We start from the raw sequence: 23,877 nt of genomic DNA, 5'->3' as shown, positions 1-23,877 counted from the left end.
AAGGAAAAATGTCTGTAAGAACAATATTAGAAAAGTGATTTATTATACAGAAAAACTAAAAAAGTAGAAAAAAACCTACAAGATGTATAAAACAATTTAACAAACATTTTGAAACTGTGTAAGAAGGATTTTGGGTGAAATTTGTAGTGGTGGAAGCCTTTCTGCCTCTCTGCAGTTTAAAAGAATATTTTTAATACACATTTCCTGTCATGTTTTTTGTTAGATTGTACATATGTTGATCATCATAACTCAAGTTGTGACCAACCCTCATCAAACACCAACAGCTGGATGAGAGGGATCTGTGCAGCACATGTTCTGCATAGCAGTGTGCATTGTGTTCACACATGTACACATACCCCATATTCATGTTGCTGCTCACCACACTGAGCTCTAACAGCTGAAATGCCATCAGTTAGATATACACGGATACACAAAACATTTAGGGCACAGGTTTCTGGCACCAATGTGCCTCTTAAAGCACTTTAGAGAAACATTCACATAATGCTTTGCTGCTACATGTGATAAGCATTTCATAGCTGATGAAGACCATCAGCTGGTCAGAGGATAAATCTTTAGACTGCAGACTTTTTTACAACGTAACATGAGTGAAGTCTGGAGAATCTCTCATAAACACGCACAAAGCATAAGGCGTGTTGGATCCTAAACCTGACATGCCAGGCTGGACTTGCACAAGCAACACTACCTCTTAATGGAGCTGGGCAAAGCTATGATGTGTACTAATAATTTGACATCAGTTGTAAGATTTGCAACTGCTGTTCCTATCTCGCCCCACATCCCAGCATGAATTGGTTTGTGTTAAAAAGGCAGCAATTATTTCATTCTACAAACCAGCACTTTTACCATGGATCACATTTATATATTTTGTGGTATTACTTCCATCATTGACAAAGACATGGAATGACTGGAAGGTATTACTCTAGTTCTAAAAGAGTTGGGGAGATCAAACTGACCCCGTGACAGCTAAATTTTAAAGAGGCGTTGTACTGTATCACTGTCAAAATAAAACGACTGATAACTTACATTTTGAACAAATCATTTGGCAAAACGTGGGCACTTTAGCTGTTTTCAGGGTTTATTAAGTCTGTTGGAAGTTGATGAATGCCTCTGGAGAACAGAATCTTCTCAGTTTGAAACCATCAGGTCTTCACCTAGGAATTCATAAAAAAAAACCTGTGTATATATATATATATATATATATATATATATATATATATATATATATATATATATATATATATATATATATATATATATATATATATATATATATATATATATATATATATATATGGTCTTATATATATGTGTGTGTGTGTATATCTAGCATATGGTTGGATTTCCTTTAAATGTACGATGTGTGTATTATTTAAGGTGAAATTATGGTGCCTCATTACAGATTTAGAATGTTTATTATCATCATCATTATTGCATAATCCTACTATCCACTGCAACACATTCCCCATTCATTTCTCTTTATTTAGTCAATTAAACACAGAAAGTTTTCATTGAATTGCTGTTCAAATTTGTTTAATGTTCCTTAACATCACTTGTTAAGCATGTCCAAAACAAATATGGCAGGGACGCAAATGGCCCTCGAAATGCAGTTTGGACAACCCTGGGGATGCGGGGTTCAAAAAGCATAAATTCAAATGTACAAAAACTCACTGTAAAATATATCATTATATGTATTGGCCACAGAGAAATGTATTATTGTAACAATTTGTTTATTATTGTGGTTATAGTTTGCTGTAAGTATTCTACTATACTGAGAAGTGTCCCAAATATCTACAGAACACCTACATAAAACCACACCACAATGATAAAAATGGATGGATAAATTAATACATTCATTAAAACGGAGTATTATTACGTTTGTAAACGTTGATACGTTGATACAAGTGTACCTAATAAATTGTCCGGTGAGAGTATATTACATTTCAATGAACAAACTGAACTTAAAAGGCGAAATCCCCCCTCTGCCTCATCTAAAATGTGAAACCCAGTTGCAAGAGAAGTTGTGGTTAAGCGATGGAGCCATATATTGCGTAATGTTTTCGCATCCCCATCAAATGTGTCCACGCTGTGCTCGGAGTGAAGCTGACGCTTTGGTTTAAAATGCAGCACTGAACAATCGGCATGTCAGTGTCATCTTTCTTATGCTAAGTAGGTGTCTTTGAAGGCGGATCTTTTGGCAGGTTGGACCCGGACCGATCAGGCTGCTCGGAGCAGCTCAGACGAGCGCTGCCACCAAACGCATCAACAAGCGCGCCTTCGAGGAGCGTTACTATTATTTGGTGGGGACTTGATTATATGTGAACCGGGGGGGAGGCGTGTTCTAGTGAGTGAGGCTTCTCTTAACTTCTTGCACCGGGACGGGGAGCACGCCGCTGAAACACCACGCACTCTGGAAAAGTCTCATGCAATGAGAGGATGGCTGACTTGAGATTCTGACGACTCGTTTCATGTGGGATTTTTAATTTGGCACACGTTTGAATCTTGTTGAAGACGCAACACTGCGCGCTGCCGCTTCTGGAAAGCATGGACTGGAATAAACTCTCCCTGCTGAACTCCTGCAAATAAATTGTGGAGCACTGTGGGATTCGTGTTTTCATTAAAAGTGTCGAGGACATGATGCTATTGGGACAAAAAGCTCTGTAAGTTGAACCACTCTCATGAAATACTTTAAGTTAAATCTATGATGGACACTTTTTTATTTTTATAGAACTCAGGAAGTAAAGATGTATTCAACCGCTACCATGAGCTTTATGCTGTACACGCTGTTAGTACTGTGCATCAGCGAGGGCTCGGCTATAAGCTCCATTGACCCAGACTGGCCGGGAGAAGGGAAATGTCAACACATCAGCATCCCCTTGTGTAAGGACATCGGCTACAATATGACCCGCATGCCAAATCTTATGGGACACGACGACCAAATAGAAGCAGCCATGAAACTGCAGGAGTTTGCAACGCTGATCCAGTTTGGATGCCACAGTCATCTTAAATTTTTTCTTTGTTCGCTATACGCCCCCATGTGCACCGAGCAGGTGTCCAACCCCATACCTGCTTGCAGAGTAATGTGCGAGCAGGTCAAAGTTAAGTGTTTACCCATTTTGGAGCAGTTTAACTTCCCCTGGCCGGACTCCCTGGACTGCTCTCGGCTGCCCACCAAAAATGACCCCAACAACCTCTGCATGGAAGCACCCAACAATGGCTCAGATGAGCCTCCCAAAGTGTCGCACACCCAGCCGCCGGATTTTAGACTGCAACGCCCCCTGAGTGGACAGGAGCTGCAGCTAAAGGACATCAGTATCAAGCAGACGTGCAGCAACCCTGGGAAGTTCCACTTTGTTGACAAAAGCGAATCGTGCGCCCCCAAATGTCACCCCAGAGTGGATGTGTACTGGAGTCAAGGAGACAAGCAGTTCTCCTTAGTGTGGATTGCGATCTGGTCCATCCTGTGCTTTGTCTCCAGCGCCTTCACCGTGCTCACGTTTCTCATCGACCCCCAGCGCTTCAAATACCCAGAGAGGCCCATCATATTCCTCTCCATGTCCTACTGTGTTTACTCTGTGGGTTACCTCATCCGACTTTTTGTGGGCACTGACGGAATCGCCTGTGACAGAGACAACGGAGTCCAGTATGTCATCCAGGAGGGTCTGGAGAGTACGGGCTGCACTATTGTGTTCCTCATCCTGTATTATTTTGGCATGGCAAGCTCCCTCTGGTGGGTCATCCTCACTCTAACGTGGTTTCTGGCTGCTGGGAAGAAGTGGGGTCATGAGGCCATCGAGGCCAACAGCAGCTACTTCCACCTCGCGGCATGGGCCATCCCAGCTGTGAAGACCATCATGATCCTGGTGATGAGGAAGGTGGCGGGAGATGAGCTGACAGGTGTTTGCTATGTTGGCAGCATGGACGTCAAAGCTCTAACCGGCTTTGTGCTCATTCCGCTCTCCTGCTACCTTATCACAGGCACGTCTTTTCTCCTGTCTGGTTTTGTGGCCCTTTTCAATATTAGGAAGATCATGAAAACAGAAGGGGAGAACACAGACAAACTGGAGAAGTTGATGGTTCGCATCGGGGTCTTTTCTGTGCTCTACACCGTCCCCGCCACCTGTGTTATTGCTTGCTATTTCTACGAGCGTCTCAACATGGACTACTGGCACATGCTGGCAGTGGAGGCGAAGTGTAAGGATAGCAGTGGACCGGAGTCGGAGTGCCTTATGAAGACGTCCATCCCTGCCGTTGAGGTCTTCATGGTGAAGATCTTCATGCTGCTGGTGGTTGGCATCACCAGTGGCATGTGGATCTGGACCTCCAAGACCCTGCAGTCGTGGCAGAATGTCTTCAGCAGGAAACTAAAGAAGAGAACGAGGAGGAAGGCGAGTAGTGTTTTCACCAGCAGCCAGTCTTACATTAAACCTCACCCGTCTCTCAAAGGGCACGCCAAGTATGAACCCACACGGCCCCCTCCCACTTGCGTATGAGCTGGCTCTCTTCAACCCCATAAAACACTGATGAAGCCCTTACTTATGACATTTAATTCAGAGTGCCATAAAAAATGTTTTATTTATGCAAGTTGCATTGAATGCAATAATTGAATGCAACATCTCATGCAACAAGAGCTGCCTTTTGTTTGCTACTTCTGGATTCAGTTATCCTACTGAGGAACTTGGTGGAGAACAACTGTATTGTTTCAATTATGTGGAAAAACACAGTGGAATAACCCATTGAGATGTGCCATGGGGTTACTTGAATAATGTGCAATAGATGTGTTGCTTCCACGTGACAAAGACACTTGTACCGTTAGTGGCAGATTACAGACAAAGAAAAGACCCCAGAGACAATGGAGGCAAATGGTCAGAGAGATGAGTGTTTACATTTGGAGGCTTTTTAATGGAAATGGGGACAGGCAGTGTCATATATGTTTGAACTGGAGTGAGAACAGCTGTTGAAAAGCGCCCCAGACCTTCTGAACTGCCCTTTTGTGAGGCAAATCCATGCTGTAAATTAATCTAGCACTCAGTATTGAAAAGTTGTTTTTAAGCATTGTTGAGTTTTCAGTTGCTGTTTTATAGCACAAGGAAATGTTTGTATGTGTTTCTAAAACTGCAGATTTTATAGAAAAATTAATAAAACGTTCTAGTTTTAAGTTGATGGGATTGTTATTCATCTCTGCTCGAGTGTCTGCATCCTCGCATAGCAGCGCCCAGCTTGTTTTTGTTATTGCAGCACTTCATTTCCCGGCCTCTATTGGCTGAACTCATCTTAGCAATTTAAATAATGTCTCTTACTATGTTGCCATGTCATTCAAAAAAAAAGCTTTAGTAAAAAAAATCAAAAATGTCATAATAACATCCAATGTGGAAAATGTCTCAGGTTAACTGCAACCACACAAATGTAATAGTGTGTATTGTTATGGTTGTAGTTTCCAGTAGCCTAGGACTATGTTGCATCATACTAAAATGTATTTATGAATATTCAGTTGCCTTACTCATCTACATACGTATCATTATCTCACATTGCAATGACTCCAATACAAAACAGTTTTTTAATACCTCTGACAGTGCCAACTTCCATTATTGCTTATAATAACTAAGCTTTAATGTATTTGGCAATGTTGTGGGAGTGAGTCGAAATGAGATGTTAAATATGTGTTCACTAACACATTGTGTGTTCATTTGAATGTAACGTTGCTATTAGATAAACATTTAATTTGCATTACACACTGCATGCAATTAATAATTGCCAAAATGGTTGAATCATTAAAAGTAATAGTCTTTTTTATTATTATAACTCTTTGTAATGAAAGGGAGAGGTGGAGATGTGCAAAAAACAGCACCTTAATTAACTGTCTTTGTGGTCGCTTTTAGTAAACGTTTGAGTTTCATGAGGATAATAATGCGATTATCATTTTCATTTTCATTTTCACCAATGCTTGCACATTCTTTTGTATGATTCCCCACTTAAGATGCAGCACATACATAACTTAATTTCAGCCCGTTCCTGCCTTCCTCTCTCCTGCATCGGTGCGAATCAATGGAGGGGTTTGTTCGATAATCCAGCTCTCATTCAGGACAGGATTAGACAGTTGGAAGGGGTTCACTTTGAAGAGAGGATTGCTGCAAACCCAAAAATATAAAATATCTGTCATCTCTTCTTTATCAGCAAGGCATGGTGACATTTCTAAAGACACATCTGGTCCGGAGTTGAATAATTTCTCTGTTTTGTGAAGCATGATATGTAAAACACATTTAATAAATAAAACATTTTTAGGGTGCAAGTATCTGTATCTTCATGTAAGTATTTTGAATTGATATATCTTTCGATTTTAAATCTTAAGTCTATCACGTCTAAAATTAAGCCTCACAATGTGAATGCCTCTTTCTGCCTTAGTGAAAAATCTATTTGAGTTTGACAATCAAGGTACATATTTTGTGTTAGAGTTGCAGAAGCCTCATAATGCTTTTTATTCCTGAGGGCATTCAAGTTCCAGCATCAACCCAACCTGTTTTTACAGTCCAAACACACATGACTCACAAGCTCTGTTTGACTGAATCAAAGTACAGCAGTGCCTATTGATACTATAACTTGTGGGGGAAAAAAAGGTGTGAGCTCTTCTGAGAGCTTCAGCAGAGGCCACCTGGATAAGAGCCCCCAAGGTGTCTGGGAAGGCTGTAAATATAAGTGACAGTTAGCGCCCCCCTCCAGGGTTTCTTCAGCCATGCAGGCTTCACTTTTCTTCTCTCTTCAAAGAGAAGAAATTCCGCTCAGAGCAAAGGCAAAGTATTGCTGTTGAGAAAGGTTTTTTTTTCATTTTTTTCAGGGGTAGGGGGTGGCACAGTATGTGTGTCGCAGTTTTTTTTTTCTCCCTAGTTCTTGTTTTATAAGAACAATGCATGTTTTTCAGCACCGTTCCACAACACGACTACTGTTGGTCATTATTTGTGCACCAACCTCACTTCCTGCCGCCATGCCGTGCAAAATCGGCATTGGCTTATGATGTGTTGACAAAAAGGATCTTCTGCCTGTGATTAACATTGTTGAAACAACATCAAAGATAGGCTTTAATTACATGAATTAATTCAGACAAGTTTTCCACCTTCTCACCTCTTTGAACAACAAATTGCACAATGGAGTATCAGTTCACACCATGAGTGGAAAAGATTAACTTCACACATCTTCCCCATGCCCCTCTGTGTTGAGGGTGTATGTGAGGTTGTGGAGGACATTGTGTAAACTGACTTTGTCTGCTCCTGTTGCAAGCAACCATAAAGTCTCTGACAAAGTGGCATGAATCAAGCAGCCGGGATGACTGGCGGTTGAGGGCGCTTCCCTTTGATCAGGCCTAGTGGAAACGCCCCATGTCCTCATCCTCAGCTGCTACAGCAGCACCTGTTTACCAGTTCGGGCCTGTCTGTTTTTGCAAAGCTTTTCCGAGTCTCTCAATGTCATAGACTCATACATGACGTGCAGACATACACACAAAGGAATCTGACTAGTGCTTGGGGGTGGGAGGGTGCCTTCTTTGAGCATATGTGTTGCTAATGCGCTCGACCCGTACTGGTTCTTGGCACTTGTTTGTCTTCAAAGACAGCTGAACGCAATATAAATCAGAAAGTTATTTCTCCTTCGGCTTTACCAGAGACGGAAGAAAAGTTTGCACATCACGACAAATGAAACGGTTTGTTTTCTCGTTGAAGAAATATTTGTAACTTAGAGAAAGGTGGTTATTCAAAAGCAACAAAAAACTTTACATAGAGAGCAGCAAGTTCCACAGACCCAAAGAGTTATCAAAGAATGCAATGAAAGCATCCTATCATCCCTCAAGTTCTTCTGGTGCACAAATCCAGATTTCAGAGGATTATGGTTCAAGGATGTGTGGGTGGCCTTCATGTTCAGAACTGATCTGTGTAGCAAAGTAGCAAAGAATCAAGGGTAACACAACAACTGTATACATTCTCAATGCACAGCAGCAGCAACTACTAACTCCCAGAGACATCAAAACACATTGTGCTGTGCTGTGCAGCTGCTCAGCCACTCCTAAAGGTGAGAGTAATTACATAAAAACTAGCAACAATGAGCTGTGGTTGTGCGGGGGTGGGGGCAGGACACTTTTTCAAATGCGTAATGAACTCCTTTGCAGGCCCTCTGCTGATCAAACAAGTGTTTGATAGTGGCTTTGGTTTGAAAGACGACTGAATATGTTTATTTACATGTGGAAAAGCGAGTGACTTTGAGGTGGAGATCAGGCAGATTAGTGTTAACTGATGAAGACCTGCGCAAACATACCCTCCCCCTGCATACAAGCAGGGCAGCGACGCACTTCCTCCGAGGAACAGTTAGTCAGGCTGAATAAAACATCAGTCAGGCGGCAACTCCTGCTACTAGCCTGAAGATGCCCTTTTGTAGCCCATAAGATGACTGTCTCTTCTAGTGTAAGCAGAACATCCATTTTCATCCGTAACCAGTGATGTGCAGCACACTGGGGTGTCCATTTTTTTTGTTGGGGGGGGTGGGGGCATCAACATTCAGCCCATTTTAATTCATAGGACTCACAATTCAATCCAATGCGGGTAAAGATGTGCTAAGAAATTACATACATTTTACAAATACTGCCCCTTTGACGCTTTTTTCTATTACAGTCAGGTTCATTGGCAACTCTAAATTGTCCATAGGTATGAATGTGAATGTGAATGTTTATTTGTCTACTAGCGACCAGTCCAGGGTGTATCCTGTCTCTCGCCCAAAGTCAGCTGGGATAGGCTCCAGCATGCCCCCACAAGTCTATGTACTACAGTATATTTGCATGCGGATCAAAAAGTTCTGCTGTGGCAACTCCATAATCAGGAAAAGGCCGAATGAAACAAACAAAAATATTGGGTAATACATATGTAAAGGTGATTATAGTCTAGAGGACTTTACATATATGTTAAAATCAGTATTTAGAAGGTTGTAAACAGGTTTTCTATGCAATAACTATGAAAATATTCCATGTCTAAAGAAGGAATCCTACACGGTGGAAATTAACTTATCATGGTCAGGTCCAGAACCAATTAACCACCATAAACCCGGAATTACTTTAGTATTATTTTTCTTGGCTTTCACATTCAAACCTTGATTTTTGAATGCCTATGATTTGGTTTTTGACCAAAATTTTGCCTTTTGTCTTATTTATTGTACAATAAACACAAATGATGTGTGTAATTGCATGAAAAAGTGTGTATGCTGTGCACGTGACAGCCAGGCAGTGACAGAATTGATGGTGGCAAAGTAAGCACAAAAGACATGTCTACATGTGTACAAAATGTGATATAGTTTTGATCATGTGAGTAAACAGACAATGATAGAAACTTGGGGAGGATGCACAGGAGGAGAGAATGATGGCGGATCCTGCTGCTGAGAGAAAGTGCCTGTAGTTCAAACACACGTTCAGCAAACTAAACAAAGAGTGACGCCACAGAGGGAGATCACATGAAAGGAAATGACACAATAGACTTGTCATATAAACTTGGAGACAACATGTCGCCAGAATAAATAGGATGCAGACATTTGACATTCAAGCCAGGCAATGGACAGTGATAAAGCAAGCTGATCATTACATGTAATGATAATGGTTTCCTTTTATTATTTTCAAGTTACAAAGGAATGCATCACATAATTCTGTTCACAGGTCCACATGTCGAAAAAGAGTAGGAAGAAGCAAAGTTTATTTAATATTACCCCCCATCCGTGTCCCATAATTTTTTTTTTGGACACAATGCTCATTCCCCTTCCAAACGCTCCTGCAAGCTTGGCGTTGACGTTCCCATTTCCATGATCCACTGTATTACATTAACAATATACAGTGGTATGAAAAAGTTTGGGCACCCCTGGTAATGTTGCTCAAAACAACTGTTAAATGACCTGAAAGTAAAGATTGTTAACATCATGGTCTAGGGGAAGGATACAAAACGCTAGGAGAGATTTCAGCTGTCAGGTTCCACTCACGGGAACCCACGGGCACAGTATCAACTCATACAATTTAGATAGTTAAAGCACAGTGGAACATCGTATATACATAATAGCTCATAGCTAATAGCTAATACATGGGAACAGGAATCGGATGTCAGTTCCTGTCTGTGATGCCTTCAGCGGTTGACTGTAGTTCTTTGCTAACAAACACAGTTATGCCGCAGGTCTCTGTTTGAAAGTGTCCACATTTTGATAAAAGTGAGAAACAATTGATGAAGTACAGTAACTCACAGCAAAAAAAAGCAGTTGTCAGAGGGGATCTCGCTGCCAAATTATCCCTTTTATTTGTCATTCATTCATTCACTCATTTTCTACCGCTTATCCTCACGAGGGTCGCGGGGGTGCTGGAGCCTATCCCAGCTGTCTTTAGCCAATCACAAGGCACATATAGACAAACAATCATTCGCACTCAGATTCAATTTGGAGTCACCAATTAACCTAGCGTGTTTTTGGAATGTGGGATGAAACCGGAGAAAACGCACGGGGAGAACATGCAAACTCCACACGGAGATGGCCGAGGGTGGAATTGAACTCGTGTCATCTAACTGTGTGGCCTGCGTGCTAACCATTCAACGTCTGTGCAGCCCAACATGCAACATATAATACAAAAAAATAACCGACCGGTTTTGACCATGGAAAGAATGTACCACTTGCAGGACACAGCTCTCTAATCAGCTACTGTATCTCTCAGAATCCACTTACTTGGTAGTAGCGTTTGAAAAGCCATGTTGCAGCACTTATGTTGTTTGTCAGGCGGCTAATGGATTTCCTGCTCATATTTCAGGCTTTGAGACGTCTGTGCATTTTCTTTCATTCCAGTTTTTTTCATAAAAACATAAAACGTAAATATGAATTGTCAGGCAGACATTACATGTCTTTGCATACAACATTCCAAGATTGTTCCGAGCTTGCTTACAACAGCCACAGGACTGGAAGTAATTTGGAATAAGCACTGAGGAGCTGTTGAGGCGCAGACTGACTTTACTGCTGGATTTGGAAGTGTATCTGATACCACGGCATGTGATCCTTTGAGTATTCATACAAGTGCATGGCTAAAGGATATTGGCCTTGTAGACACCAGTGGCAGATGTTATGAGTTTTGTTTTTTCTTTTTCCCACAAGAATCATCTTGTTCGTTAGGAGCAAGTGGAAGCACCTGTGGTGTCCACTCCCAGCTGAAGGTCTGAGTAATCAGCAGGGCTGGGTGGGTATATAAAGAGCATTTCCTGCCAGTTTTTTTTTTTTTTTTTTTGAGTGTGTGAGAGTCAATACCCTCAGTTGACTCTCATAGTATTTAGTGAGAATAAACTGTGCTGTGTGGGATTTTGTGTTTTGACTTTCCCCTGGTCCACTGATTTCCACTCTTTTCTTTGACTGGGTTTTTTTGTTTGTTCTATCATTTTGATAGACTTATTGGGCGGCAGGAAGAATTAATATTCCCCTGCTACCTTTTCAAACCCAAGACCCAGTTTTGTTTTACATGCAGTTTAGTTTAGTTTCCCCCTTAGCAACCTTTATTTCACCAGTTTGTGTTCTACTTGGGAGCGGAAACATAACATAACATAACATATGGTCAAATTGTCTGGTCCTGATAATCGATGGTTGCAGTAAAAGGACCCATGTAGTATCTAGCCATTGAGGCACATAGTAGAGTGCTTAAAGAATCAATCTATGAAGGTAGTACGACATCCCAATTTGTCCAATGATTTAAAGGCTTTAAAATGTTTATTATTCCAAGTGAAATGTTTTCTTTGGTTCTCCCCATGCATGCATGGGTTTTCTCCAAGTACTCCGGTTTCCTCCCACATTCCAAAAACATGCTAGGTTAATTGGCGACTCCAAATTGTCCATAGGTATGAATGTGAGTGTGAATGGTTGTTTGTCTATATGTGCCCTGTGATTGGCTGGCAACCAGTCCAGGGTGTCCCCGGCCTCTCGCCCAAAGACAGCTGGGATAGGCTCCAGCACCCTCGTGAGGATAAGCGGTAGAAAATGATTGAATGTTTTCCTTGTCTTTTAATTGACAAAAACACCACTACATAGTTGAGGCTGACTCTGTTTTAGTGTGTTCTACATAAGAAGGCATACTATGCATCCACAAGTTGTTTACAAATGATTGCTCACTATATAGTCTTTTGAGTGTGCGGCACTTTTAAATGAGCGTGAATGAAAAAAATGAAATGGAAACAATGCCATGTTTCTCTTATTGTGCTCTTCAAAGAAAGCAAGGAAGAACAGAAAGCAGACAAAGACAGCAAAATGTTCTGACAAACACGAAGTACATTAGCATTTGATCAAGCGACGAAACCACTGATGGGTGGAGGCAACGTATTCCCAGACAGCGAGATTCATTAATCTATTATGTGGTTTAGGATTGGATTGTTTTTTCACCTGAAAGCTCATTTCATGACCATCTTCTGTCTTGAGAATTCGTACCACAACGTTTTTATTGTTTTTGGCAGATGTTATGTACATTTTTTTTCATTTACCACCCCCATTTACAATTTAACTCTTATCCTGTGATTCAGATAAATAATTTTGACGAAACAGACTTTGTTGTTCTTTTTTCTAGTATTCAAACATCACATGAATAACGCAATAACACAACAGTGATGTCAAAATATTTCCACCGACAACCGCATACTGAAAAATCTAAAGGTGCGGGGGCATAGGTACATAGGTAGTCCTTCAAAAAAATGTGTAATAACCACATTTCCACCAACGATGTTGTGCCAAGATTGTTCATACACGGTAGGTCGGGGTCTCCAACCAGTCGATTATGAGCTATCAGTCACTCCTAACTACTTTTCAAGCGAGCTTATTAATTTATTAGCAACTCTTATACCAACAGAATTATTTAGTGGTGCTCGGCAGTAGTTCAGAAGTCCTCGGGACAATCACAGCAAAGTGGTCGTGCCGTGGGTGAAATAAATTAAAACAGACCATTGTGGAAAACTAAAGAAATACAGCTAGAATCAAAATAAAAAAAACATACAAACAATGAAAGGGTGAAATGGTGCATAGTAAAATAGCTACAACCACATCCATTTATCAATTTTTCCACACAGCTTGTCCGCACCAGGGCCGGAGGCATACTGGAGCCCGTCCACGCTGACCTAAATCTACACCCTGGACTGGTCGCCAGCCAATTGCGGGACACATCTAAACAATCACTCACAATCACATACACACCTGTGGACGTTTTTGAGTATTTTGAGCATATTTTTGCAATGAGGAAGGAAGACACACACTTGGGCAGATCATTCAAATTCCACACAGAGCTGTGCCAATGAAGAATCGAACTATGCTAAGATGCTAGCCACTAGGCCATCATGTAAAAGAAAAATGCTGCAAATGTCAAAAATACACGTAATCCCCTAAAACAACTGCTTGAGAGAAATTTTGCAAGTTCACTGAACAAAATGGCCAAGATACCAGGAAGTTTTAAATACTTGAGTTGGATGACCTGAAGGAGAAAACCCACGTATGCATGGGGAGAACATGCAAACTCCACACAGATTGCTGAGAGTGGAATTGAACTCAGGTCTCCTAGCTGTATGGCCTACGCATTGACCACTCTGCGCCGTGCAGCCAAAAATAACTTTAAATGGTTACACAGAGATGGTCAAGGGTGGGACTGAAATGTGCTATCCACTCATCCGCCGTGCAGCGCTTCATTCATATGTGTTTTTAATTATTTTCTGCTTGTGAAACTTTAATAACATTGATTGGATTTACACAATTTTATTTTTAATAATGCCCGTTTTGGTTAGAATCAGGGCTTTTGGTTAAAGTCAAGCCTTGGAACCAAGGTTCTATGACCAAACAATTCAATCTATAAACCACAATGATATTTATTTGGTATTCAAATCAAAAGGGTAGAAGTTGTCTGTTTTTTTGTACATTGCAGCTTTAATTTGTGACCCCTGGCAACATCAGACATTGCTTCTGGCCTACAAGGACCCCAATTTGGTATAGTCAACCCACTGCCGAACAAGAAAGGAACTAAAGCTGACTTCAAACTGGAAGCAAGAACACACATGTGCTGATGAAGTGTTTAACTTTGTTCAATCTGGCTTGTTGGATCTAAAAGTCGCAAAAGGCTGAATGCATGTCAGGAGGGGTCAGATAGGACAGCGAGAACTTTTTATATGTGACTCAGACACTTTTGAGGACCACTGCAAGAGGCACCGAGTCAGTTCATTGATATTCAAGCATTTGACCTGCAAACAACAGTGGTGTCAATGAGGTTAAGACAGCTGTGCCTCGCTGTATTGTGCCCATGCCGTAAAACCCAGTTGGTCCCCTGGCCCTTCAGCCCCCTTTCCCTGCACGGTTGCCATGGTGAGCAAATCAGCCCAGCAGTATTTTGTCACACTCATGTAGGCAGATTCTTTCCCTGTTCAGTTCCGAACAGGGATTCACCAAGACGCTTCCAAGTGTGGCATGATGAGGGAGCTGCGGGGAATCGTGTAGCCAATGTTGCTAACAATGTCACGTAGGGTAGGCTGAGGACCCTGCACATGGCAGACACAGGTTTTCTAAAAACATTCTCAAGATGGAAATATAAATGGGTTAGCTGAAAAAAACAAACCAAACACATCATGCATGATAATTAAAAATATAATAAATCAAACTAGTATTTACGGTTAATATTTACCACAAGAACCAGAACCAGCAGCTGTGGGAGGGTTCACGCCAACCGTGGCCAGCAATCGGTTGCCTGGGAGTGAGGTGCCCAGCCAAAGCAGGAGGTGCAGCGGGTCCCGCTATAGTGAAAATACACCTCAGATAAGAGACCAATATGATTTAGTAATGAAAGGCACTAACAGCGACTTACCAGAAAAGAGAAGTAGGCAAGGGGCACAGCCCCGCTCTCCAACAAGATGCACACTGATGCACACACTAATATTTACAAACGCTAAAACAAGGAACACGGTGTTAACATGGCCAATGCAGGCTACAGTTTAAATGCTCTCACCTAATCATCTGCATGACAAACCGGGGCACAAACAGGTGATAATAGTTGCCGTGTCATGGTTATTAAAGTAAGCGGATAATGCATTTTTGCCAGATACGAGTATGAAACTAGTACATTTTGTCATTATTCATGTTTTTAAAAAAATGCTCATTATATATATATATTCACTCTTCACGCTCTGTGATTGGCCGGTCACATACAGCGACCGCCTCTCCCTAGACCAGGGGTCAGCAACCCGCAGCTCCAGAGCCACATTTGGCTCTCCAGCCTCTTTGTTGTGGCTCCCATTGCAATGCTCGAATATTTTTTTAGCACCTAAGTGGGGGAAATGCACGTCCTTGTGATGACTTAAAACATGGCCAAAGGAGCAGGCTCACAATAGGAAAGAGCTTTGTGTCCCAAAACACATAACTATTCTTGTTCTGGAGCTTTAATGCTTTAATAATTGCCAGGTGCACCATTTATGACTGTGGACAAAAACCAAAGTGTTTTGGTTTCATTACTTGATATGTTAACAAGATTCATCAGAAATGATTGTGGTTCATACTCAGAAGACATTGTTGTTTAAGTCAACTTTGGTTTTTGATTAACAATAGTTCTGTTTAGTGTCTCGTTTTTACAAAAAAAAAAAGGTTTCTTGTGCAATTTTCAAGAAGAATAGGCTGCAGGGGAAAATTCCGACTGCATTTAGAAAATGAGCTGGCGATGAGCTGCTTTCAGGTGGTAGAGCACATTGGTGTCTCACCCACCATGAGTGTGAAGGCTGCTGCCATTGGCACTGTAATTACAGACTAGGCATAAATCACAAAGAGGCAGGACAAGGAGACAGAGGTACAGAAAAGCGTATACCCCCGGGGGCAAAAGTGGGTCCTGATACAGAGCGATATTATACTCCCTCACAAATATTTGCACCAACTGACCTAATCTGACCTAAAAGACTAATCTTTTGGTTGCTCACACTAAAAAACAATCTGTTTGTGTGATCGGGGTTTGAACACGTGTCAGTCACACACTTATCAACCTTTTTGTTTTCCCCCGGAAAAAGTAATTGTTTTGCCCATTTTTGTCACCCACCCATTTCAATAATTTCCCGTATTTGAACTTTTTAATGTATTTTACATTTCTGGTCTTCGAATGTCCCAGTTTTCTTTTGATTTTTGTTTTCGTATGATTTAACTTTTGGTAAGTTCTGGCAGTTCTACCTTGGTTATTGTACAATACTGCACTCATTTCACTGAATTCTGTGCTCAAATAATGCGCCTTACAGGTTGGTCACTCACTGTACTCACTGCAATGTGTAAATAAACCGCCATGGGACCAAAGAATGTTGCCAGCAATAAAGAAGGTGAAAAACACTTGTATTCAAGCGCGAAATAACTAATGAAAATACCAAATGATGGTTAACATCCTTTTGTCCATTCCATTCATCATTTATATTGATAAACCTTTTAGAACAAATTCATAATGAAAGCCGAGGTGCCCCTGTACTGAAATTGCAATGTAGGTATTCACAATCCTCCTTCTCTTGAGTTCTTCTTTGAGTGAATATTACTAAGTATGGCAGCTTGTAACTTGCCTGTTTAGAATTTTTCTTCCAAGTGAGGTTACCAGAGGTTGGAGTCTTTGCTTTGTGCTCAAGGGCAATTTTTGGCCCACACAAGTCTATGTGAAGAAACCACCACCACCTCTTGTTGATGTTGGCTCTTTTGCATCACTTTGGTGTGCTTGTCTGCCCTAAGGCAATGTTGCCCAGACTTGGACTAAGGTCAGTGCTGTTTAGTGTTAGCGCCTTGACTTCATGTTGATATAGCATATCTTCAGAATACATGAACCAATAGAAGAGATTGAAGAAGATCCAGTTAAAATGAGGCAAGTTTGTTTTTTCTTGGTTGCACATTATACCATATAATTACGGGCAGCACTATGGTCCAGTGGTGAGTACTGTTTGCTCAAAGAATGAAGGTTGTGGGTTTAAATATGCATTTCTGTTTAGAATTTGGACAGTGGGTTTTCCCTGAGCTTGTGTAGTTTCCCCCCACAAAGTCAAGGAAAGTGCAGTAATACAGCACCAAAGACCAAAGTGAATGCTCAGTATGAGCACAGTGTGTAGACAGGATCTAGGTGATGTGAACTCAATGCGCCTAGGAAAGAAGTTTTGGTAATGTTTAAAATCATCAAAATAAATGTTATCATCAATGTACTTGCCCTTGCATGACCACAGCCTATATATAAAATAATAAAACACTGGTAGAGGTTTTTTTTTTAGAGGGCTTTGTAGTCGAAAATGACATGCATTGTTAACCTGCTCGTATTATCTGATTTTCTGGCGTTAGAATGTACAGAAAAGGAAAATAAACATGTGTTTACCACTTAAGGATTGTGTATGATGGGCAAAACTAAAAAAAAAAAGTGCAGTTCCCCTTTAAGTCAAATGCACTTTAAGGGGATCTTAAGCTTGTGAAATAAGCACCTTTCTGCAGTTGGAAAAAGTTAAAGTTTGTGGAGGTGGGGCGAAGGGGACCTGGGAAGTGTTGTACTTGAAGGATTTGTGCACTGGAAAAACATATTTTTCCCTTCTATTTGCATTGTGTATAATATTTATAGCTTATTTTTCAGCATTTATATAATATAATATAATATATCCGCCCTCTGCCATCTCTGTGTGGAGTTTGCATGTTCTCCCCGTGCATGCGTGGGTTTTCTCCGGGTACTCCGGTTTCCTCCCACTTTCCAAAAACATGCTAGGTTAACTGGCGACTCCAAATTATCCATAGGTATGAATGTGAGTGTGAATAGTTTGTCTATATGTGCCCTGTGATTGGCTGGCGACCAGTCCAGTGTGTACCACGCCTCTCGCCCGAAGACAGCTGGGATAGGCTCCAGCACCCCCGCGACCCTTGTGAGGAAAAAGCAGTAGAAAATGAATAAATGAATGTATAATATAATATAATACATTTGTATTTAATTTTTTTTAAAGGGTGGAGGGGGGTTACAGCGTCAAATGTTGTGTTTTTAAATATGCTTAGTGAGTTCAAACATTAGCCAGCTCTGACCTTTTCTTGCAGGAGGCAGAGGGTCAAGTCAGTGTCCTGGAGAGGGCGAACCCCATATAGGCAGCCTCAATGAGGATGCCATGTGATCTCTGCAAAGTCAACAAGCCTTGGTCCACAGCTGGGATTCAGCAGAACACAGAGCCCACACATAGCAACACCCTCCTGCTGAGAAAAGCCTCGGAGACACAGGATTCATAGCTCATCTAATACATTCTACAGTAGAATTCTACCTTCCCAAACATTCTTTTTCTATTTTTAGCAACTGCTTAGTTGTTTAGTTTTGCTAGATTTTTTAAATTTCTCTTTCTATCTCCCCTTTGCCAGTGAGTCAGCACACATTAGAATATGTTCAGTTTTCTTTCCACAAATGGCACATGCTTTTTTGCATCACATTAAATCACAATGGCAATGCTTCTCCTCGTCCAAAGAACTGGCTTTGAACAAAGGTGCAGCGACGTGTTGGTAGCAGAGAATCTAAAAAGCACAATGTGGGAATAAAACAGAGGGGAGTGAGCATCAAAGGCAGGCAGGCACAGCAGGACTGGCATCGGTGTGAACTCCCAACTTAGGACACTCAGCATGATCTTCACCAATCGCCCCCTTTAGATCAGTCCTGGGTAGTTATTAGAACCATCATTCCCACTGCCTCAGTATCTCATTAGCCACACGATCCCAGGCTTTCATCCATGCTTTTCCAAAAATATCACCCCACACCAGTAAAGATGAGACCCACACAAGCAACAAGCACATCTGTCACATCTGGGAGTATAACGCAACACATTTTAACTGTCAAACAAATCAGCCTCCACAACAGATGTTTAAAAAAAAAAAAAAAAGGTCCGCATGGAAATGCATTCACAGCCAATCAAGCATGCCAAAGTGACATGTGGAATAAAATAGTCTCAGAGGTGGGTGAATGGATCCAAATATTGATGTTATAGATATGTATGTATGTATATTATATTTAAGAAAAGTACACTGGAAATATACAGTATAGTATATGACAGAGACAAATAGACTTTTTAATTTAACTCATTCATTTGCTACCGCTTTTCCCTCATGAGGGTTGCGGGGGTTGCTGGAGCCTATCCCAGCTGTCTTTGGGCGAGAGGCGGGGTACACCCTGGACTGGTCGCCAGCCAATCACAGGGCACATATAGACAAACAACCATTCACCCTCACATTCATACCTATGGACAATTTGGAGTGGCCAATTAACCTAGCATGTTTTTGGAATGTGGGAGGAAACCGGAGTACCTGGAGAAATTTTTTATTTAACTGAATAACCAAAACAATACAGGTGCATTTTGACATGTTTATTGTCCCACAAATTATTACACGAATGTTATTGTCAATGGCCACATGGTGCACAAGTGGTTAGAATGTTGGCCACACAGTCCGTATAGCCAGAAGCCCTCGGTTCAAATCTCTGTTTGGGCATCTCTGTGTGGAATTTGCATGTTGCGTGGGTTTTTCCTCCCACAGTCCAAAAACATGCTAGGTTAATTGGCGACTCCAAATTGTCCATAGGTATGAATGTGAGTGTGAATGGTTGTTTGTCTATATATGCCCTGTGATTGGCTGGCGACCAGTCCAGGGTGTACCCCACCTCTTCCAAGAAGTCAGCTGGGATAGGCTCCAGCCACGGTTGCCAACTATTCAGTAAAAAAGTACGTATTGTCCTAGAAGTTGCTAGATGGTATCATTGTCTAATTTGCATCTCATTTGGATATGTAAAATACTGTAGAAAAAAAATCCAAGGAGAGACAAAAAAGTGAGTAAGTAAACACCTTGTTATATTGGTGAGTATATATAATAACAACTCAGAAGATAGCAATACAGTAGGCTTATCAGTTACTTTTTACACGAAGAATTGTAAACTAATCCACTTCACTTGACTAATAAAGAGTAGCAATAGACTAAGAATAAAATATAAACACACCTCCTCTTTAATCCAGGTCAACAGAGGATTAAGAAAAAATTGCGTTTGACAGATCCACCCCTGCGGAAGCTGACTGGTTCCTGCCAACTTGTGACTGTCTTTGGGTGGGGCAGACCTGTCAACGGCACTCGCTGTTGCTCAGTCTTCTTCTTCTTTCTCTTTCGGTTTTTCCTTTCAGGGGTCGCCACAGCAAATAAATCGCCTCCATCCAACCGTGTCTTCTGTATCTGTGTCTCTCACACCAACTACCCTCATGCCCTCCTTCACTACATCTATAAACCTCCTTTTTGGTCTACGCCTCCTACCTGGCAGCTCTAAACGCAGCATCCTTCTCCCAATATATTCACTATCTCTCCTCTGGACATGTCCGCACCATCTCAGTCTGACCTCTCTGACTTTATCTCCAAGGCCTCTAACATGTAATGTCCCTCTGATGTATTCATTCCTGATCCTATCCATCCTGGTCACTCCCAATGAGAACCTCAGCATCCTCATCTCTGCTACCTCAAGTTCTGCTTCCTGTTTTTTCCATGTCTTTAGACCAAACAACATTGCTTGTGTCACCAGAGTTTCGTATACCTTTCATTTCATTTTAGCTGTCACGCCTGACAACTTTTCACACAAGCTATTCTCCGAGAATCATTCATTAAAGAAATAATTCAAAGTCAAAATGAAAAACAGAGTAAAAGATAACATAAAAGAATAACCTGAAACATGTCATTGGCAGTTTTTCAGGTATCAAAAAGAAAGACTTGACAGCTGCAAACATTCATCCGTCTTTCCAAAAATGAGGGCAAATGGGTACATTTGAAGCTTCTACTCCTATCAAAGAGAGGATTTTGAAGTGGGCGAATATCGGTTGCAGTGGTCAGATTTAGCACTTTGGCTGCAGATAAAAGGAAGCTCATTTTGCCATGTTTAATTCAGTGTATGAACCATGACTAACTCATGTGATACTGGGATTTTGAAGTCAATTGTAGGCTTCTTCAGTCATGTACTTGAGACAGAGATGAATGCATCATTGTATCTTGACGGTGTTAAGCGCAGGGAGAGGGTCAGGACAATACACTGAATCACAAGAGGGTTATTTCTTTGCTAGATTAGTTTGACAGTGTTGCACCAGTGCATTGCAATGCTAAAACCTTAATCCAGTGCATGTCATTAACCTACTTGGCATGGCTGGCAGGCTGTTTAGTGCTTTCAGTTTGCAGTGACATAGTTAATGGAGAATAAACAGGGTGTCATTAACAGCATCGTTTGTGCTTCTTTCAGAGCCTATCGACCTCTCCCTTGAATCAATTCATTAAAATGTTACAGTGGTGCATAATAGGAGTCTAACTCATTTTAGGCCAAGATTGACCTCTGACCTTTCCTGGCCACAATGAATTCTGCCAGATAACTGAGTGTTTGCTTCTTCTATAGATCAGTTGTATTTCCTCTTCAGTGTCATCACAAGTCAGTGGATATTAAAGGATAACTGCAAGCTGGTTCCTAGCCAAATTCAGCTAACCGACGCTCTCCGCTCTGTTTCTTTCAGACGCCTTTGATGTTAGCAGGGGGCTTCTGCACTTGCACTGATGGTAATGAAAGATACTTTAAGCGATTCTTTTTTATCTAGCATGCTTAATGAAAGATTAATGGGTTTGATATTTCCCCTTGTTTATATTTTATTCAAAAATAAGCGGAGGTCCTTGGAACCTGTTAAAAGCTTCTTGATGGTGATTTTATGGATCAGTGAAAGTCATATAATGGTCATTGGTTGTAAAAAGCAATGAGAAGTGTTGACTGGCTTGTCGACCATCGGCCCTGACAACTGTCTGATGTGGATGAAATATGTTGCATCAACAGATGCAGTAGCTGCCTCCAGACATTTGGCACTAATTAATGATCCAAATTTGGTGGAGATTTTTCCCAAAGCAGGAAAAATGTTAGTTGAACTAAAGGGTAGTGAAGAAAGTGACATTAACAATGTCATAGCAACAGTAAGCCTTGTGTGAAGTTGAGCTTATATAAGGTACATAAAAGATAAGGAAACCTGGTTTAAAAAAACTGTTTAAAATGCATAAATATGTTTAGAGAATTTAAGAGTAGTAATAGTTCATGTCATACATATAAAATTTAGTTGTAAAAGAAAAAAAGACACCCTACTATTTTTTTTATATGTAAATCTCTATTGTTGGCGTTTGGGTGCAATACCGCAAAGTCCACTAGAGGGTGCTAGCAGCGATGGTGGTATAGAGTAGCTGGAAAAACGACAGAGAAAGAATAAATCCTGAGGGTGAAAATACGTCAAGTCATCGTGGATTGTCTTCCTTATTCTGTACCACAGGATTTTCAAGGCATACAACCCCTCCAGGTTGTGGAGGGGCAACACTTACAACATTGATGTTATCATTTCATTCATTCATTTTGTAGACTGTTTATCTTCATGAATGTCGCCGGTATGCTTGAGCCTACCCCAGCTATCTTCGGGCAAGACGCGGGGTACACCCTCGACTGGTCGCCAGCCAATCACGGGGCACATATAAACAAACAACCATTAACACTCACATTCATACCTATGGACAATTTGGAGTCGCCAATTAACCTAGCATGTTTTTGGAATGTGGGACGAAGCTGGAGTACCAGGAGAAAACATGCAAACTGTGGTCTGCGTGCTGACTACTCTTCAATGTGCAGCCCAATGCAATTTTTTAAATGTTAAAAATTTTCTGCACACACAATCTCCATGAGTCACACGTAAATGAGTCATTAAAGCAAAGCAACCTATTTACGAACAATACGGGCGGTGCATGTGAAAACGTGTTTCATTTTCATGAATAAGTTAACTTGGAATTGTAAAGTACTATAATTTCTGTAGCCTAGATCTTCCTTGTGACAAACCATGTGAAGACATGCATTACCGTGGCAAATAGCGTGACAATGGGAGGCGTTAAGTGTCAAGGTGGCATTACAGTAACATTACTGTCACTTAGTGACCAGTATATCATTACAATGTTCTTGAATGCGTCTTCTGAATGCCTTATATTCGTATTAAAGATAATTTAGCAATTTTATCCTTGAAAATGCTTAATTAGGGTAAATATACATTAAATGGATTTAAATGTGCATTTTAAAATCTAATAATAGGAATCAAGATGCATGTGCATTATTCAAACCACGAAGTGGTGAGGAATTACTGTACTGTAGTGTATTGTTGGAAGGAAAATACATTTTTCTTCACCCCACCCAGGCCAAAAGGGCCACTTTATTAAATTTACGTTCAGCTAATTTAATTTTAAGCTAATTTAATTTCCCCTTCTCCTGTTATGGGAAGGAAAAAAGACTCTCAAACTGGTATTAGATTTTACAAAATGTATTTAAAAATATCCATCCATTCATTTTTTATGCCGCTTATCCTCATTAGGGTCGCTGGGGTATGTTAGAGGCTATGCATTAAAAATATATTAAACAGAATAGAATTGGATGAACAATAAATCAGAAGGAATATAATTTGAAATAGGAAGGAAATATGTAGCACACATACAAACGGCTTGGTTGTCTTCTGTGAAAAAAGTAAAACTGATTCAGCAGAGACTTTTTTTCTGACTTTTTCCGTTATTCCATTCAAATTAAAACTTAAATTACTTTTATTACGTCAATAAATGTGTTGAGCCTGTGACTCCTCGGAGGCGGTCTGTGCTGCCCCCAGGTGGCAAAAACTCAGACTGCAAATTTAGTACCCACCTCTATCAGTACATGAATATATCACTGCGCTAAAAAAATAAGTTCTTGACAACTATTAACTAGTAGTTTGTTCTTGTTTTTCACCAAAAAAAATATGTTATCTTATTTCAAACAACTGACTTTGTATGTGTAAATTAAGC

The 23,877-nt window shown here is 40.8% G+C and overlaps 1 protein-coding gene and 1 long non-coding RNA gene across 2 annotated transcripts in view; both read left to right on the top strand.

Moving 5' to 3' along the window:
• Positions 1–19,072, top strand: part of LOC131128470 (uncharacterized) — a 41,375-nt gene extending 22,303 nt beyond the window's left edge. Inside the window, exon 3 of the long non-coding RNA XR_009129642.1 lies at positions 18,082–19,072. This is a non-coding gene — a long non-coding RNA (uncharacterized LOC131128470). The remainder of the gene's footprint in view (positions 1–18,081) is intronic.
• On the top strand, positions 1,699–5,643 carry fzd10 (frizzled class receptor 10). The gene is made up of 2 exons (XM_058071355.1): positions 1,699–2,675; positions 2,744–5,643. The coding sequence occupies exons 1-2, from the start codon at positions 2,650–2,652 to the stop codon at positions 4,506–4,508; spliced, it is 1,791 nt and encodes a 596-aa protein (XP_057927338.1). The 5' UTR covers positions 1,699–2,649; the 3' UTR covers positions 4,509–5,643.
• Positions 19,073–23,877: the final 4,805 nt, after the last annotated feature.

This window comes from Doryrhamphus excisus, chromosome 4 (genome assembly GCF_030265055.1).
Source record: "Doryrhamphus excisus isolate RoL2022-K1 chromosome 4, RoL_Dexc_1.0, whole genome shotgun sequence".
Classification (NCBI taxonomy): Eukaryota; Metazoa; Chordata; class Actinopteri; order Syngnathiformes; family Syngnathidae; genus Doryrhamphus; species Doryrhamphus excisus.
This window is presented reverse-complemented; position numbering and strand designations above follow the sequence as displayed.

What these genes read in the sequence shown, in the direction of transcription:
- fzd10 (XM_058071355.1), top strand. Translation starts at nt 2,650, where the DNA reads ATGATGCTATTGGGACAAAAAGCTCT. An exon ending in CTATTGGGACAAAAAGCTCT is followed by an intron (nt 2,676 to 2,743) that starts GTAAGTTGAACC and finishes TTATTTTTATAG; the next exon opens with AACTCAGGAAGTAAAGATGT.